At 39.8% G+C, this 13,676-nt stretch overlaps 1 protein-coding gene across 1 annotated transcript in view; it reads right to left on the bottom strand.

Annotated features, from left to right (window-relative positions):
- Positions 1–315: 315 nt before the first annotated feature.
- The window catches only part of gramd4a (GRAM domain containing 4a), a 142,376-nt gene continuing 129,015 nt past the window's right edge, over positions 316–13,676 (bottom strand). The window contains exons 16-19 of the mRNA XM_078235525.1: positions 11,898–11,991; positions 4,896–4,980; positions 3,271–3,339; positions 316–2,761 (exon numbers count right to left, since the gene is read on the bottom strand). Of these exons, the coding sequence (XP_078091651.1) occupies positions 2,660–2,761; positions 3,271–3,339; positions 4,896–4,980; positions 11,898–11,991 (350 nt within the window). The 3' untranslated portion in view covers positions 316–2,659. The remainder of the gene's footprint in view (positions 2,762–3,270; positions 3,340–4,895; positions 4,981–11,897; positions 11,992–13,676) is intronic.

Here is a 13,676-nt window from a genome sequence, read left to right as displayed (position 1 = left end):
TAAGGATCAGTTTAACAAATATAAGGATTTCAACCATCGACAGCAAGCTTAAAATGTACATAGCAAACAGTCTCACAACATCTGTGAGTGCTACACTCACCTGATGAAAGAGCAGCGCTCCGAAAACTCATGCTACCAAATAAACCTGTTGGACTTTAACCTGGTGTTGTGAGACTTCTTACTGTGAACACCCAGTCCAATGCTGGCATCTCCACATCATTAAAACATATAGGCACCCAATAGCTATAACAAGTGGTAGCTGAACAATAGATGCTAGTGTACATTACTGAACCATAATACAGGTGGGTTTTTTTTACAGAACCATTTATTTCAAATAAAAAAATTACGTGACTTTTTACAAGACTTTGTTTTCTTTTTACAATAAACAGGATGCGAAGCTTGCAAATTTTATAGGGTTAAGTTATACTTCCTGGATCTATTAATATTTTCTGCTTTCTTTACACCAAAAGTTTTACATGATACCAAAAACAATTATGCACAACTTTCAATACAGAGACTGTCATTATACCTAATGCTTATCAAGAATGGCAACTGCTTTTTCATGATTGGGGATATTAAGAAAATAAATTGCCTTAGTTAAAAACTACCAGTTGATTTTTTTTTTACAAAGTGTTTACATTATTTTTAACTTTTTAAACTTAAAATAGTTGCTAGCTTGTGTCCTACACAGGGTCCAAACCAACAAATACACTTCTAATTCAGAAGTTGAAAAATTAGCCCTCAGTAAACATACCCACATTAACAGTAAACTAAAGGTGCAGAGAGCTTGGCAAATGTTTGCACTTCAGAAAACTATACATCACAAACCTACAATCTGTATTCCAGCGTTTGCTGTTTCAGCGGGGTTAAATCAGAAGTTGTGACCTTGGCTACTAAATTAAACCTTGAACAAATTTGTACATGTAGTTAGCATGAGTTATATTAATAAACCAAAAATGTTCAACATGTTTTGGGTATCGCAATGTACAGCGTAAATTCAATTAGCAATTGGACAAATAAAGTGAATCAGAACATCTTAAGAGTTGGTAACTGGCAGCTTTGCAGATCTCTGAAGGTTCTTTCCTTTGGAGGTTTGTCAGTCATTACATTTTTACATTCTGACTGGGCTTCGAGTACAAGTCCGTGACTTCTGAATTGGGCAAGTGTATGCAATTGGCAGAGAGCGGCAGCCACTGCATAATATTACTGAAATGATGGAAATAATTTACTAAATGCCACAAAGGAATGGGATTTGTGAAAATCTGGCATCTTTAAGCTACTAACATTCTGTGATGGAGATTCTTGAGCAGATTTACAGTTCAATGCTGATGGACTCCACCCTGAACATTGATAGCAGCAGAAAAAGGAAAGAGAAAGGGACAGACTTATAGGAATCTTCAGAGTCATTGTACCTTTGAACCATACCATTGAGAGGCAGAACATGGACACAGGTCTGTGTTTTCTCAAAATTAGCTCTGTAAAAAATACACCAAACTAAGAGTTTTTTTTTGCAAAGGGAGAGGAGGAATATTGGAAGGTGTCATTTGATACCACTTCTTTGAGTGACCCAATAATGAATGTGTTGCTGATAAAGCCTTGGAAATAAATTTGACAATGGTGCAACTTAAAAAAGACAGGAGAAAATAACACTAGTGCAGTGGATATGGACAAAACCAGGCTTTTACTTGTATATGAAAACAAAATGGAGTCAGATAAACCTCTCAAACCTTTTTTTTGCAATGTCTGGAAAATCTAAGTTTGGGTCAAGAATTAGCCATTTTGGAAAGGAGTTAGCAGGAAGAAAAATATCAAAATATTGTGCATTAAATGACAGGTGCAATATTCAATCTCTGCCAGTGGAAAGAGCTGAGCGAAGCACTAATCCTTCCACATGTTTGTACTGCAACATCTGAGCAAAGCCTATGGAAAGGGTGGGGTTGGAACCTTCAGTCCCGAGAAGTTGACATGAATAGGTAGTTAGCATGCAACAGAGTTTTTTTTAAAAAATGCTTTAGTAATTACATTTTACTACCATGAAACACTGGATGAGATTATTACTGAAGTGGTTTGTGATATATGTAGAAGTGGCTATATTATACTCCGACCCTTTCATGCTAATGTTTAACCAATCACTTCACAATGAATGAATGTTCTGAACGATTGCTTAAATATCTATAATGTCCAGTTGTCAGGTTTAGGGTGCAACATAATTACTTCACTTGGTTTACTAGATCCTTCGGACAGGATAATTACCTCAAACAATACTCTTGCCATCTGAAACGGACACTGAAAAGTATACAATCTTGGCATTCAGATTTTGCAAGTTTTTGACTCCAAATTTTATCTTACTTTTGTTTTAAAAACTGCTCTCAATTCTCCCCTACCCCAATTTAGCCTAACATTTAAAATGTCTGTAAACAAATGCCAAAAGTGCTTACTGTGCAGGGATTACTATGAAAGTAACAGCACTTTTGTGGAGAACTCTCACCAAAATGTAAAATAACTAAACAGCAAGTTAAAAATATACAGATTATAAACCATCTATTCCAATTAAGTACAAAATCCATCACAAATATCAAACAGGTAATGGAGGTTCTTGTCTAACTGTTCATATCCATATTATTGTACACATGAATTCTGCCTTATTGTAAGAGCGTGGTTAAGTTTCGTTACTGGATGCACTGGATGCTATTTTGGTATGTTGACAGTTTATTGCTTCAAAGGCTTCATCCCGGTGTAACATAGCACCGAATACCAGTGGCTAAAAAAAAAATAAAGAAAAAAAGAATTAATTTGCTGGAGTCCAAAGGAAAAGAATTAGATCACCAGAATAAATGTAAAGTTCCTTCCTTTCAGTGTAACCCAATTGTCTATAATATGCATTATTGGATTATGCTTTGAAAAGCAAGTGCGTCCCGTATAACAGAATCAAACGTCGCACTCTATTTATCCTGCTTACCATTGTACAGAAATACAAGATAAATGGAGGATAATCTCATGTTATTACCCTGTGCAAGAGAGAATACCAAACCTTAGTACAGCAATGCACACCATTATTTTGCTGTGTTGCTAAGGTTTTTCCTGCTTCACAAGACTAAAAACATTATTTTGCCCATCTTGAGAGTACATGACTATTTGAATCCCCCTCTGAAAGATTGAGAGAGAAGGTTCTTGGCTGGAATCAAGAACACCTTCAAAATGAGCGGGATTTTCACATTAGAGCTGAACATCAGAAATACCAAACCACATCCAAAGGAAGAAATGATTTACCTTTTGTGTATAGGGAGTAGTTACTGAAATACCCATCCCCGATCCGGGTAAAACAGACAAAACTTTATACTGTGGGAGCAAACAAGTGGAAAAATGGAGTGATTAAAAATAAAATGCATAAAGATAATGATTAACATTTTGAAAATTGAGATTAACATTCTAGGCTATGGCCCAAATAATTAAGAATATCTGGTTGGTGAGAATTTACATTTTTGCAGTAATCTGGTTTTTTAAAAAATGTGTTTTTGTTTTTACATGCCGTGCGGAGCAAATCAGGAGGAAAAGATGTACACTCTTGTGGCACTGGGAAACAGATGAAGATTATCAATTAAACTATTCTGATGAAACATTAACTCTGCCTCTCTCCAGTGATGCTGCCTGACCGACTGAGTATTTCCAACATTTTCTGTTTTTACTTCAGTTATTCCATTTGATTCTTTTAAAAATTAGACACTGCCTTTAAAATCAAATAGGTATGTGCCACCTCCAATGACATAGGATTTTATAAAAATATACAGGATGATGGGTAGGCTCCATTATATTCACATTCAAATAGCATTTTTTGAACAGTGGAAAATGTTTCATTATAGCACAACACAAGTTAAATAGTATTAAAAAAACTTCAAATAATCGTATTTCTACCAGATTTTATAAAATAACAATGTAGGGACTGGAAAAGGCCAGTCTGCCTAGTTTTTTTTATGTTTTATTAGTGCCACAGGTAGCCCTTACATTAACACTGCAATGATGTTACTGTGAAAATCCCCTAGTCGCCACACTCTAGCACCTGTTCGGGTACGCGGAGGGAGAATTTAGCATGGCCAATGCACCAAACCAGCACATCTGTGGACTGTGGGAGGAAACCGGAGCACCCGGAGGAAACCCACACAGACATGGGGAGAACGTGCAGACTCCGCAGAGACAGTGACCCAAGCCGGGAATTGAACTCGGGTCCCTGGTGCTGTGAAGCAGCAGTGCTAGCCACTGTGCCACCCTGTTTCATGTTTTGAGAGAAACCAATGTTTGTATGAAACAAAATTATTAACCCACTATTGAAGCACGTCTTTTGAAAACGCAAGAATATTCCGCTACAACCGAAATATTTTAAACCTTCAACTCTATGCAAAGAACTTGAAGCAACTTACATTCTTTTTAAATTGAAGGCATTGTATAAATTCAATCAGATATTATACAGCATCTATTGACATAATTTACAAACTCTGAAGCAATGCCCCTCTATTCCCCACACAGTCCTTTTATCAGATCATTCAATGTTTCTTTATGATATAATGCTCATCACAGGTATTGATGCAAATACTGGGGTTTTAGACAGAAAGATCAACACATTTGTACGGTAATGTAAAGTACTAAAAAAAGAACTTTAAAAGTAAGGCACATTCGGTATTGCTATATAAGCTCCAACATAAACTCTCTTGGCACATTATAACTGTGAAATACATATAATCCTTGGCAATGACTTTCAAAATTCACTACAGAAAAATCCAGAAAAGATAAAAATACAAAATAAATTATACCACCTTCTCAAGGGCAACAAATGCTGGCCTTGTGGTGATGTTCAAGTCCTATGCACAAATTAAAAAAACTCAGACAGGTCAGAAACATACCTTTTGAATTTCTGTAATTTCTTTTAGTTTTATAACCTTATTTTTCTTGGATGAACCAGACTTGGAGCTTTCAAAGCATAAATAACTGGAGGAAAAGAAAGATAAACAGTATGTAAATACAAAATACTGCGGATGCTGGAAATCTGAAATATAAACAGAAATCACTGGAAATACTCAGCATCTGTGGAGAGAAACAGCATTAACATTTCAAGTGTATGATCTTTCACCAATATATATAGTGTTTGACATGTGGTCCTAAACATCTAAGAAAACTGCTCCTCATGTCATTTAGGGTGTTCAGTGCATTATTATGGCATTTATATCAGACTTGTTTTGTATTTGACCAAAACTCATACGAAAAAGGAGTGGTTGATAATAAAGAAAAGTGTAAAAGAACAAATTCTAAATATGACGACAAGTGAAATTTTATTTAATTTTCCAGAGATCCAATAGATTTCCCTAACTGTCGTCTATTACTGGCTCCAAAATGGCAATTTTATCAATTGTTAATAAATATCAGCTTTTGTTTAACACAAATTCACAATCACTATCAGTGATTCCTGTCATGCCAGTTGAATTGAAATGGAATCACAGTATCATTATGGTGCAGAAGGAAACCATTCGGCCCATCATGTCTGCACCAGCTCTCCAAATGAGCATTAGACTTAGTGCCATTCTCCTGCCTTTTCCCTATAACCCTGCACCTTCTTTCTATTTAAATAATCATTTAACATCCACTTGAATACCTTGGCTGAACCTGCGCCACCACACTTCCAGGCATTGCATTCCAGACTCCAACCACTCAAGTGAAAAAGCTTTTACTTACATTGCATTTGCTTCTTTTGCAAAACACTAAGTCTGTGCCCTCTTGTTCTTGATCCTTTTATGAGCAGAAACATTTTCTCCCTATCTACTCAGTCATATGGCCACATCTCCCCTAGCCCTCAATAGCATTCCCTGTCATCTTAGGGGAGGGACAAACAACCACTGAGAGAACAAGCCCGACATTGACACGTATGCATTCTGGCCTCATGACTCGCTAGGACATGATCTCAATTTTAGTTTGCGGTGCCCTGCTAATATGCTCACTCAGTGAACTTGAGCGAGGAATAACAATGATGCGACATAAGCCTTGCTGCTTTCGCCACCATCTAATAATGCAAACATAGCCAGGACTGAGGTGAGGACCTGCCTTAGGATCTCAACCAAAAGTGCATATCTTGGGTTCAGGCACAACCACTGAGGAAACGCAGGTGGCACTAGAGTATCATTGCTGATGAGCTGCCCTCACTCCTTGGTGTCCCTTGAGGAAGGAGGATTAGAAATGGTTCCACCATACACTTCTAGTAAAGATTTAAACACTTCTCCGTGACAACACACAAGGGTCCGGAGACTATTTCAACTGAAGTTCACATCGCTTGAATAGACATCTCAGAGTGGGACACTATCACTAAGTGGAAGGATGGTTAAAACTCGACACAAGAAGATTCCAAAGTACAAGAACACAATACCTTCAGTTGACCAGAACATTCACATCCCCATCAAATGATTTCACAGAAGTGCAATGTATTTACAGTGATAACACATCCATGAACCAGAAGTGATATCAAAATTTATTAATGTTCCTAACCGTACCGCTACATCTTGGTGTAGCTACAACATCCACAGCAGAGGTGGAGGCAGCCTGTGACTGCTATATACGGATATCTGTGATGACCTTGGTACGCGTCCTCTGGTGGCCTGGGACTTGGAGGGCCCCAGCCTGATAAGAGTCTCCTGCTCAGGGGCAGAAACGCCGTTGGCGTCCTGTGCTGCTGGAGTGTAAAGGTAGAGGGGACTGTGGGTGGCTACAAACCCTTGGAATGTCCTGAGATGGGGCCTTTGGAGGATCTAAGCTGATATTCATCCTCCCCATGGGTTCTAGAGAGCCCAGCCTCATTCCTGCAGGTGATGGTGCACCTGGAGGGAGGTCAAGTTGTCTCGTCCCCATGTCGCCTACATCCCGATGGTGCCCACAGAGTGTGTGACCATGGAGTCCATGGCCGAATGAAAATGTGGCAAAACCTGCTGGACCAAGGTCTACATAGTGGTCACTAACCTTCATATGGTGACCTCGAGACGCTCGCAAGTCACAGCCATGACATTGGACAGAACATGAATGGACTCCTCCATCATTTGCTCTCGTCATCTGAGTGTCTGCTGAATCTCTGTCCGATGTTATGTCACTGCTGCCCGATTCTGCATCCTCACCATTGAGCTAGCAACTGTTTCCAGAGGCTCCTTATCTGATTGGGACTGGGTAGGTGGCTGGTCTCCAGCAGCCCTCTGAATGCTGGAGACATGGCCTGTCCCTGCCTCTAATTGCTGTCAGTGAAGTGTTCTCCAGAAAGTGACCGAGTCTAATCTAGAACTGTGCTCTCTGAGGTGTGGTTCTCTACCCTGGTGGAGGATGCAGGTGAGCACTCCAACAGATCTTTAATCCCGGCTACTTTTTGAGAAAACTTTACTTAATTGCTGCAAGGGTTCTGATAGCCTAGATAGAATGCAATCATTCTGCTAACTTATGCAGGAAGGATGCGAATGCTTCAGCTGCTCAGTAAACCGAGAACACAAAATCTGGTAACTTCTCAAGTCAAGTATTTTGTGTTGTTGCCAGAGACTCGCGTGAATGCCTTGGTGATAGGTACTTACCTCAAACACGTCAGGCACCATTATACTGAGAACAGAACAAGAGCAGGGAATTGCGCTGATGTGGCACAAAGAAATCTGAAGAGTCATAAAGTCATAGAGGTTTACAGCATGGAAACAGGCCCTTCGGCCCAATTTGTCCATGCCGCCCTTTTTTTCAAACCCCTAAGGCTAGTCCCAATTGCCTGCATTTGGCCCACATCTCTCTATACCCATCTTACCCATGCAACTGTCTAAATGCTTTTTAAAAGACAAAATTGTACCTGCCTCTACTACTACTTCTGGCAGCTTGTTCCAGACACTCACCACCCTCTGTGTGAAAAAATTGCCCCTCAGGACACTTTTGTATCTCTCCCCTCTCACCTTAAACCTATACCCTCTAGTTTTAGACTCCCCTACCTTTGGCAAAAGATATTGACTATCTAGCTGATCTATGCCCCTCATTATTTTGTAGACCTCTGTAAGATCACCCCTCAGCCTTCTACACTCCAGAGAAAAAAGTCCCAGTCTATCCAGCCTCTCCTTATAACTCAAACCATCAAGTCCCGGTAGCATCCTAGTAAATCTCTTCTGCACTCTTTCTAGTTTAATAATATCCTTTAGGGGCGGCACGGTAGCAGTGGTTAGCACTGCTGCTTCACAGCTCCAGGGACCTGGGTTCGATTCCCGACTTGGGTCACAGTCTATGTGGAGTTTGCACATTCTCCTCGTGTCTGCGTGGGTTTTCTCCGGGTGCTCCGGTTTCCTCCCACAGTCCAAAGATGTGCGGGTTAGGTTGATTGGCCATGCTAAAAATTGCCCCTTAGAGTCCTGGGATGCGTAGGTTAGAGGGATTAGCGGGTAAATATGTAGGGATATGGGGGTAGGGCCTGGGTGGGATTGTAGTCGGTGCAGACTCGATGGGCCGAATGGCCTCCTTCTGCACTGTAGGGCTTCTATTCTATTCTATTAATAATAGGATGACCAGAACTGTACACAGTATTCGAAGTCTTCACATCTGAAGACCAGATTATATACGAAGAGCTTGTATAAATTGCTCTCTGGGATCATTAGGATTTCCTTAATGGACAGTACAAAACATGGAGAAGTCAAGCTTACAAAAAGTAAAAGTGGCTTCATGCATGCTGCCTCAAAACTAGATATTTTTAATAGAATGGCCCAAATTTTGTCAGTGGTGAAATCATGGCCTTATAGTTCATTATGCTAACTAGAGGGAAAACTTAGTGTCATTGAGCATCTGATGTGGCATTCAGCCGCCGATAGAGGATCTGTGGTGAGAGAGAGCAGATCAAGCAACAACGTAGTTCTTCAACCAGTAAGATTGAAGAATTCTCACTAAGACATCTAGATCGTAAACCAAGAAATACAAAGCAAGAAATATAAATTGAATTTAAATCAGGTACAGACATACTGCTTTCTTTAAAGATTCTGTCTGATATGATGATATTTTCCAGCATTTTAGGATACAGGACTAAAAGAAAAGGAAAAGTATTGTTAAGTGCACTCCTATAAAGCTGCCTGCAGGTGTCATAGACATTCACAAATGTTAATTAATTGTGAACTATCCATAACAAATGTTTTCAGGTGGCAGAACACACTGCTTACAATATATGAATAGGTTGCTGCTGCCATTAAAATAATGGTGACCAGGCTACTAGGCAAGCTTCACATACAGACAAAATGCTTGCAAAAATCTGAACGCATAGATTGACAAATAGGACTTAACAAATGGACTATAGTGAAACAGTACAAACCAACATGTACAGCTATCATTGAAAAAGATAGGAGAGGGGATTTTTTTACTCTCTTAAACATAGCAATATAAGTATCCATTCATGTGGGCTTAATTCTCCTGAATATTAAATAGGCACAAGTTTAAGAACGTGATTTATTCATGTCATCGCACCAGGCATCGTCATAAACATTCTGCTGAACATTAAGGAGAGCTTTTGTTCACAGAGTGCTGGATTATGGAGAAGGATAATAAAAGGTTCTGATTGTGCGAAAACCATTCCATTCTCTCTTCCAGTTAAAATCAATTTCACTCAGGCTTTAAATCTAATTGCTCTGCATGTGATTTGGTGCGATTGAGCAGAATTTGGAACATATTTTAGAAGAGTACTAACATAATAAATTAACAATGTTAACAATGAACTCAAAATTTAGCCTAATAACATCACAAATTTTAGAATTTGGTTTCAGTTGTGCCAATTCATTTTCTGATGCACTGATACCCATGAATAAATGTATACTGCTTTTGCTGCTAATGAATAGAATATGAATGACCGACCACAAAACTATTATTTTGATTAAGCGCTAAACCACAGAATAATCCACCCTTCAGGATTTATTCTTCAGTCAGCAGACAGTTGAATGCACACAGGGAAATGTGGCACTAAAATCAGTTGCTCTACTAGTTTAAAGTTTTGAAAGTCTAACTAAAACATCACTTTAACAGTGATAGGATTATGTAGTATTGGAGTTAAGACTATTAAGACATTATTTAGTATTGGAGTCAAGATTGCGTGTGCATTATAGATGTCAATTAAATTCATTCAAGACCAATTAAATGTGGCTCTTTTAGCAAACACAAATGTGTCAACATCTTTGTGAGATTCAGACACCATGGCTGGATGTAAAGAAAATGCCATTTTAAAATCAATGGGGAAAAACATTTATGGAATTATTCCAGATAGATGACCTAACCTTAATAAGGAGTACACTTAAGATTTTGTTTGAAATATTGGTTACAGAATAGCATATTAGTCAGTTTCTTCTTCATACAAGATCACAGAATCCTACAGTGCATTCGGCCCATCGAGTCTGCACCGACCACTATCCCACCCAGACCCTACCCCCATAACCCCATGCATTACCCTAGCGAGTCCCCCTGACACTAAGGGGCAATTTAGCATGGCCAATCCACCTAACTCGCAGATCTTTGGACTGATAAAGTCTTACGTTAATTTGTCTTGAAAATAAACCTAGTTGTCATATAACCTCCTCAGACTGGCAATTAGCTGTGGATTGTCATTCCATACTGACTTGCATGAAAATTCTCAGCGCAAGTCTTGCCCGGCCTTCCTGAGTCAGGCTGGGTGAGATTCAAGCAGCGCAGCAGGACCCCGGATCCAGCTTCAAAGTCTAAGAGAAGCAGACCAAATGAAGACATGTCCCTTTTTTTAAGAAAAAAGCAGCACTGCTGCCCAGAAGCAGGTGAGTTTAAATGCCGCATTGAAAAAAAATCAGGCCAGGAGAAGGTAAGCGTCCATGTAAGTGAACGGGGTGTGGAGGAGTCGGACACTGGTGTGGTGAGGGCTGGGTCCAGTCAGAGGTGCTTGGTCTGGGTATTTAAAATAGTAATGCTGAAGTTATGCTGCAGTGCTTTTATTTCTTAAAGCTCTAATAGCTCTAATGGCAGAACCACCTGAAGGTAGGGATTTAAATCACTGTCGGATGGTTCCCAGTACAGCGCAATTGTCCAGAGGTTGTTAGTGCTGCTGGACAATTGCTGGGTAAAGCCTTAGCTGGGAACTTCCGAGAAGGATTCCCAACGCATCTTTGGGTGAATGCTGCACAGTGGGAAGTGTTGATTTTGAATGAGATGTTAGGTTGAGGCCCTGCATGCCCTCTCAAGTAAATGAAAAAGATCTCTTGGAACAATTTCAAAGAGGAGCAGGAGATTCCTGCCAAATGTTCTGGCCAACATCCTTCAAACAACATCACAAAAACAAATTATCTGGTCATTATCACATTGCTATTCATGGGATCTTGGTATGTGCAAACTGGCTGCTGCATTTCTTACATTTAGGGAGGCAGTGTGTGCTTTGCACTGCTGCCTCGCAGCGCCAGGGACCCAGGTTCAATTCTGGCCTCAGGTCACTGTCTGTGTGGAGTTTGCACTTTCTCCCCGTGTCTGCGTGGGATTCCTCCGGGTGCTCCGGTTTCCTCCCACTGTCCGAAAGACGTGCTGATTAGGTAGATTGCCCATGCTAAATTGACCCTAGTGTCAGGGGGATTAGCAGGGTAAATGTGTGGGGTTACGGGAATAGGGCTTGGAAGGATTGTGGTCGGTACAGACTCGATGGGCCAAATGGCCTCCTTCTATACTGTAGGAATTTTAAGATTACAACAGGGATCAAATTTCAGAGTAGTTAATTGCCTCTAAAGCATTTTTGGGACATCCTGTGGTTGTGGGAGGCACTATATAAATGCAAATTTTTTAGAAAATTGTTGAATTATACCAATATTAAACAACTTATCTTTTTTAAACACACTATTTCATCTTGATAGAAAGCTTGCAATGTTACCTACTTTTCTGTTACATAAAGAAAACCATTCCGAATGTAGTCAGTGGGTATCTTCTTGTCTCTGTTAATTAGACAGCAACGCCAGCCATTTTCACATACTGGAAAAAGAGTGCAACTTTTAATTGTGTACATTCATGAAAAACGAACTTAATTTCTGTTTGATTATGGATGTATTGCTAATTTTTATTTCAAAATAGGTCTTTATTTACACTTGACCAAAGAAAATCTTCACTGAGACAAAGGAAAATAATAATAGACATTTAGCTCTGACAATAACAAATGTTCAAAGGGCTGAATGGCCTACTCCTGCTTTTAGTTTCTATGTTTCTACCTGACTTACATTCTCCTTAATCTTCTAATTCAGAATACAGAAACAAGAGGAGGCTCTTCTGCCCTTTGAGTCTATCCCACCATTCAATTGGATCATGGTTGATTTGTGCCTCACTCTACTTACCATTGTCTAACAAAAATCTATCCCGCCTTCAATTTCTCCAACTGACCTAGCCTCAATGGTTTTTCTGAGAGGTTTTTCCATATCTTCATCACCCTTTATGTAACAAAGTGCTTTCCGACATCACCACCAAAAGGTCTAACTCTAATTTTACTCGTACCCCTTTATTCTGGGCTTCCCCACGATATGAAATGGTTCCTCTCTAGCGAAGCTACAAAATCCTTTAACTATCTTAAACACCTCAAATTGTTTACCATTAAACTTCCAAACTCAAGGGAATACAAGTCTAGTCTATGCAACCTGTCCTCATAATTTAACACTTTTTACCCCAGTATCATTCTGGTGAATTTACGCTGTATCCCTCTTGTTTTGCTGAAATGCTAAGCAAAATAAGAATCCAAGAACCCCCCTCAAAGGAAGAGTTATCTGGATAAATAATTATGAAGTCAGTGGATGTTTGCAGAATTGCAGCTTTTAAAACTGAGATTGGTGGATTTCAATCAGATAAGGCTATGTGGTGATATCGAGCTAAAATGGGTAGAGTTGAAGAACTACAGCCATGATTTAGTAACATGGGAAAGGCTGAATGGCATATCCCGGTTTCTACTTATTTAGATAAAACTAGCCAATCTTTCATGGCACTTCACTTTGGTAGTGAACAGCAAATGCAATATTTCGGTCAAGTGGGGTTAGAGAGCAGGAAGTGCTGTGGGGAGGGAAAGTATCTTATATAAAAAGGGGCTGGAGTTGAACTGGAGAGGATGTGGTGACAGGGTGGAAAAATGTCTTTCTCAGTTGAAGTGGAGAGCTGACGTACAGCCTGATTAGATGCCAGCAGACAATAGAAATCCACGGGTTCAGGAAGCGAATGTGGATGGCTTGAGATTAAAAAATTAAAGAAGGAATGTGTCACCAGTGAGGGGAGATAAATGGAGGTGCAAGAAAGTTGTGAGGTAGAATTATTTTCATAAAGTTTAGTACTCATTTATAAACTTAAATTACTACCATCCTATTGCTGATACAAATACAAGTGCCATCTCAAAACATTAGGCTGTTGCACAGAAATGTGATGTGGAGACCATCTCATACACCAGCTCTACAGCAAACGCCGCAGCCTGGAAACCAAGATAGAGTCCATATTCTCAACTTGCGCTCAGGATGCAGACCAGCTGCGAAACTCTGCCAAGCAGACGAGACAAAGGAACTACACCATCTACATGCACACCAAGAACAGGAAACTTGAGAAACTCTGCATCACCACCAGCAGCAACCAAGCCTCCCCTGGTACCACAGTAGAAAACAGAACCACTGCAGGGAAGTCCATTGTCAACT

This window comes from Mustelus asterias, chromosome 19 (genome assembly GCF_964213995.1).
Source record: "Mustelus asterias chromosome 19, sMusAst1.hap1.1, whole genome shotgun sequence".
NCBI classification, from domain to species: Eukaryota; Metazoa; Chordata; class Chondrichthyes; order Carcharhiniformes; family Triakidae; genus Mustelus; species Mustelus asterias.
This window is presented reverse-complemented; position numbering and strand designations above follow the sequence as displayed.